At 37.2% G+C, this 6,362-nt stretch overlaps 1 protein-coding gene across 2 annotated transcripts in view; it reads right to left on the bottom strand.

Moving 5' to 3' along the window:
- The window catches only part of LOC138048987 (thioredoxin-related transmembrane protein 2-A-like), an 11,231-nt gene extending 6,790 nt beyond the window's left edge, over positions 1-4,441 (bottom strand). The window contains exons 1-4 of one of the 2 annotated variants that reach the window (XM_068895068.1): positions 4,286-4,441; positions 2,038-2,104; positions 981-1,094; positions 232-308 (exon numbers count right to left, since the gene is read on the bottom strand). In XM_068895068.1, coding sequence (XP_068751169.1) covers positions 232-308; positions 981-1,094; positions 2,038-2,104; positions 4,286-4,354 — 327 coding nt within the window. In that variant the 5' untranslated portion in view covers positions 4,355-4,441. Of the gene's footprint in view, positions 1-231; positions 309-980; positions 1,095-2,037; positions 2,105-3,634; positions 3,881-4,285 lie in introns of those variants that run through there. The other variant, XM_068895067.1, reaches the window with a different exon arrangement.
- Positions 4,442-6,362: the final 1,921 nt, after the last annotated feature.

Raw genomic sequence — 6,362 nt, 5'->3', positions numbered from 1 at the left:
TCTATCGCAAGTGCTCAAAAATAAAATATGGGTTGTACCACTGAATATATGCTGTCACGAGTGTGTTATAAATGGGTTGAAAATACAAATATGATCCACAGTGAACAAAACATGGGATTCTTAAAACTTGATACATATGTTTTTGCAAGTGTCAAATATAAAGGCTGAGATTATAGATTTTTTTTTTGTACACAAATATACACCATGATAACCAGGCAAAACATTGCTTACATCAAGAGCTGGTCCCCTGAAAAACTGGATTTCATCTGGACCACTGTATGATGGTTCCGGAAATAACAAAAATAAGACTGAAAAATAAAAACAACTTTTATTTGGTAATAATAATAATACTAATTTGAGAAAGTGATTTACCAGGAGGTACTACATCTGATTGAACTGGAATTCAGAGATGTTGGTAGTCATTTTTTGTTTGATAAAATTCTACCCAGAAGTTAGTACAGCAACTTCTTTCTATTAATGTTCAATATTTTCAAGATGGTACATGCAGAGTTCTTTTTATCCTTCTAGACAAGTTAGGAGGAAGGAGTAATCTAACATGTAGCATAAATGAATGGATCGTAGGCTCCTAGGATATATCACGAGGTTCCTTCACCAAATCATTGAACAATAATCTAAACAAACACTAACAAACCCATGACAAACAAGTAATGAAAATAATATGCTTACTCTCATCTGAGAAAATTCTATTTATTGAGTAGCAGGTTAGGGTTAGTGTTAGGGTAACCCATCCATATGACTGTACGTACGTCCACCCCTCCATGTAAGCCAATGTAACCAGTATCACATGCTCAAGTTGTTTTTTTTGCATTGACCACTGACTAGGTACTGGGTTTTGATTGCATAGCAGGCTCAAGTCAGGTTAACTTATTGTAAGAATAAAATAACCTGTGAGCTCCACTCTTAGGCTTGGCTAAATCTATACATTATATAAGAGAAAGTTAACTGATAATATTACTTACCTAAGCAAAAGATAAGATAAATTAGACCAAGTCTGAGATCAGATCTTGCAAAGAGAACAAAATTTGCAATTTTGCTGAACATAAATATCATGGAGACCACCTCTTGCCATGTCGCTGAAACACAAAGAAGTGCTAAGAATTTAGCTTTCCGAGGAACAAAACACAGAGTAGGAAGATCGTAAAACACCTTTGCTCTCACAATCCCTCTTGAAATGTCTGCCTAAAATATCTAATTAGAGTCACCATGAAATCCTCATAAAAGGGGCCAGGAAAGCCATCTTCAGCTTACAATAATTGCAGGAGTTTCATTCACCTGGCCGCGGTTGTTCAAAAGGTGGCTTACGCTATCCACCGGATCAATCACTATCCAGTGGATAAACGCTACCAAAATCAATAGAGTTATCCAATGGATAGTGATTTATCCAGTGGATAGTGCTATCCACCCTTCGAACAACTGGGGCCTGTTGTTTAGTTGTCATTTACTGTCCCATACTGTTTTGGATGGATGTCATTTTGCACATTTTAATTAAATAATATAAGCAGTTGCAGATGTCTCTCACTACGTGATGTTATCATAGGAATCTTGAAGGAGGGGATGAATCTAGTTAATTATGTAATTATTTAAGGGAAAAATTATTTATAAAATTTTATGCACAAAAAGACTACACCATCTTGTAGCCACTCATCCAGGTAGTCACAATAAAAATATACAGCAGTTAATCACTCATGATGTACTCAAAAGAACAGCGCATTTCTGATTGGTCAATGGCGAATGCATCAATAAGTTATAAAGTGCATAAGAGGTGATAGAGTGCAATATGATTGCAGATAGTTTAATCAAGTGAACCTATGATCCTCATGGTTATGAACGCAATTTTAGCATTGCGTAGAGAAGCCTGAAAAATTCAAGACTTCAAATGGTCACAGGTTCAAACCCTGTTCAACTCCTGAATTACATATCTGCAGTTCGATATGTGATTCATTTCTTATATCATTTTGTTCGTAGATAGTTAAATGTAAAAAACATGGTGACGCTGTTAGGATCTTACATACATACCTGGCTTCCATTTTCTGTTTTTGACTGCCAAAACAATGCCGAGAAATGACAAGAGTTCAAAATCCCGCTACAGGAATAGAGAATGCACTAGAATACATCATATATGATACCAAAAACCTCAAAATTAGCCTTTTTTATACTAGAGACGCATAATTCGTCTGGACGAATTATGCGTCCCTCGTGTCATCCGTCTAGTGTAAAGATGGGATGATCTGTAAAAGATGCATAGTCAGCATCTGGGACGAACTTGAGAAAATCTTTTTTTGTGCATCTTTTAACTTAGTCTAGTATAAAAATGAGCACAAGACGCATTATCCAGCTGGATGAACTTTCCACTAAAGTATGTCTTCGAAGACGCACTAAACTGGATTGTTCGTCCAGATGCATAATACTAGACAAAGTTAACAGACACAGAAAATAGTTTGGGTTAACCCATGTTCGTCCCAGACGAATTACGCTTCTCTAGTATAAAAACGGCCATTAACAATAACTTTTCATTACACTTTAAAACTCACTGTCTGTGTTCCTGTGATTTTCGGCATGATGTGGTTATCAAGATTGGGCTAGTAGCCCTTTGGGGTTAATAACCTTAACATGGTATTTTTTGAGAAAGTATCCTTTACCTATTTGGTAATTCTGGGAAATAGGAAGTGAAAAATTAAAGGTACAAATCTGGAGGTTACTTCGCACCCGTGGTTTGACAACTGGAGCGAAAGTCACCTTTGTAAGCAAATCATCATTACTTGAACCTACAGGTGACTAGGTAAAGGTAAAGGTAAAGGTACATGTTATTTAACGTCGGAAGTTCCTTTACTCTCTAGAGAGTACTCTCCCAGGAAGCCGACAGTCCGCTCATTTTACCCCCCTCTTTCCATCAGTGCTCCGTTTTAAGGGTATTTAAAGCTACTTAGGCTATGCTGAAAGGAAAGAAGTCGAAACAAGGATATGAGATCTGGGGATCAAACTCAGGATCTTATGCACCAAGGCCGCGCACTAACCGACTGTGCCACCCTTGCTCCGGATCCTCTACACAACTCGAATCGGCAACTCGACTACAACTCGAATTGGCAAAATAACAGACTTAACTAATAGAAGGTAATGTGAAGTGCTAGTTTTCTACCCACATGGTTCATATAGGGTAGAAAATTAGCACTTCGCATTACCCTCTAATAGTTCAATCTGTTGAAATATACCGTAAGTGCTACACGTACCCCTTCTCTGTCAAAATAACACTTATCAGCAAGTTACTGCAATAAATACGTCTCACGTGTTAAGACTTAACGTATCGCAATTAAATTGCTAATTAAATTGCTAGTATTCTGCTATACATGTTTCGATCGACCATCGATCATCTTCGTTTGGAGGTGGACGTAACTTACAATCTTATATAAACTTACGTGAAATAGATTTGCAGAATCGATCAAAGTTGTTGTCAGGTTTGTAAGATTACTAGTTTGTTTGCTGTTGATTGCTCCATGACAGTACATGGATGGCTTGAGGCAAGGCGGACTTAGTCAGGACGAAACGTCATCAGTCGATAGGAAACCTTTCACGGCAAAAATAATATTGTACACTCGCTAATCACGGCTACGCTTACCCAAGAAATTTGGCATTCATCATCGGGGAAAAGCCATTCGCAAAACGGTTTAACACTCTTCAAAAACACATATAAGGAGCATGCCACGGAGTTAAGAATGTAGTGAGCACTTAGAAGTGACTTAAACGAAGCCAGTTTCATCGTTTTACGCCCAATTTTTCTTTTGCCAAAGGGATCGTTGCTTCGAAGATCGTTGAGAGATCGATATTACATTGGTGTCGTGACCATTGGTGTCAATGGTCACTTTCCAAAATTACCGCTGACCTTATCTTTGTGTAACATCAGTGCATATTGCATGACAATCTCGTTCCGAGGGCTCTCTCTTATTAGAAACAGGATTGTTTTCAGTTTTTTTGGACCATCCAACATTGTTGAACGTAATGGTCTTAACAAAATTATATTTTTGCATATTTCAATATTGATTGTGACTGGGGAGCTTAAGTACATGCGTTTTTGGACAAGGAACGGCAACCGGAAACGAGGCTCATTCCCTTTTCTCTTGTTTTGGTGTTGGCGCAATAATTATTATTTTACCTACTTTAGTATTTTTAAAGACGATTTTCTTTAAAATTGGGGCAGAACAATGCCAAAGAATGTGAATCGTCCACTTCCGGTTGTGGTCGGTGATGAAAATAAAACAATTTTGCTTACTATCCACATCGTTGAAGGAGGTCCTGCACTCGATTTTGACGAGGTTTGATTTTCCACATTTTGTTTCATTAGACCATAGTTAATCGAGGGACCCCATCTCCATGCATTAACTATGATTAGACTGTCGTTTCATTATGCCCTACTGGAGCCCTACTGTACCGGTTGGTACTTTAAGTAGTGTTATTAAAGTGTATCATAATAGTATGTAATTATATCATGGATGTATTAAAGGCCCTAAATTGTTATATATAAAGGTATATACCAGTGAATTTCCATGTATACCCATATATATTCATGTATACCCATGTAAATCCATGTATACCAATATATATTCATGTATACCCATGTATATCCATGTAAGCCCATGTATGTCCATGTATACCCATGTATATCCATGTATAACCATGTTTGTCCATGTATACCCATGTATATCCATGTATAACCATGTATTTCCATGTATACCCATATATATTCATGTATACCCATGTATGCCCATGTATGCCCATGTATACCCATGTATATCCATGTCTAACCATGGATATCCAGGTATAACCATGTATGTCCATGTATATTCATGTATATCCATGTATAACCATGTATGTCCATGTATACCCATATATGTTCATGTATACCCATGTACGTCCATGTATACCCATGTGTATCCATGTGTATCCATGTATGTCCATGTATACCCATGTATGTCCATGTATACCCATCTACATCCATGTACAACCATGTATAGCCATGTATATGCATGTGTATCCATGTATGCCCATGTATGTCCATGTATATCCATGTATAACCATGTAGGTCCATGTATACCCATGTATATCCATGTATAACCATGTATTTCCGTGTATACCCATATACATTCATGTATACCCATGTATGCCCGTGTACACCCATGTATGCCCATGTATACCCATGTATATCCATGTATAACCATGTATACCAATATATATCCATGTATAACCATGTATGTCCATGTATACCCATGTATATCTATGTATAACCATGTATGTCCATGTATACCCATATATGTTCATGTATACCCATGTACGTCCTTGTATAACCATGTGTATCCATGTATAACCATGTATGTCCATGTATACCCATGTATGTCCATGTATACCCATGTATGGCCATGTATACCCATGTATGGCCATGCATACCCATCTACATCCATGTACAACCATGTATAGCCATGTATATGCACGCATATCCATGTATGCCCATGTATGTCCATGTATATCCATGTCTATCCATGTATATCCATGTATAACCATGTATGTCCATGTATACCCATGTATATCCATGTATAAGCATGTATTTTCATGTATACCCTTATATATTCATGTATGCCCATGTATACCCATGTATGCCCATGTATACCCATGTATATCCATGTATAACCATGTATGTCCATTTATACCCATGTATATCCATGTATAACCATGTATACCCATATATGTTCATGTATACCCATGTACGTCTATGTATACCCATGTGTATCCATGTAAAACCATGTATGTCCATGTATACCCATGTACGTCCATGTATACCCATGTGTATCCATGTATAACCACGTATAGTCATGTATACCCATATATGTTCATGTATACCCATGTACGTCCATGTATACCCATGTGTATCCATGTGTATCCATGTAAAACCATGTATGTCCATGTATACCCATGTACGTCCATGTATACCCATGTGTATCCATGTATAACCATGTATAGCCATGTATATCCATGTATATCCATGTATGCCCATGTATGTTCATGTATACCCATATATATCCATGTATAACCATGTATAGCTATGTATATCCATGTATACCCATGTATCTCTATGTGTACCCATGTAAATCTATGTATAACCTTGTATGTCCATGTATACCCATGTATGTCCATGTATACCCATGTATAACCATGTATACATATGTTCAGCCATGTATATCCATGTATATCCATGTACAGGCATGTATATCCTTGTATACCCATGTATCGCTATGTATACCCATGTAAATCCATGTATAACCTTGTATATCCATGTATACCCATGTATATCCATG

The sequence above is a fragment of the Montipora capricornis genome, chromosome 5 (assembly GCF_036669925.1).
Source record: "Montipora capricornis isolate CH-2021 chromosome 5, ASM3666992v2, whole genome shotgun sequence".
Lineage (NCBI taxonomy): Eukaryota > Metazoa > Cnidaria > Anthozoa > Scleractinia > Acroporidae > Montipora > Montipora capricornis.
The sequence above is the reverse complement of the archived record's forward strand: the minus strand, read 5'-3'. Positions and strand labels throughout refer to the sequence as shown.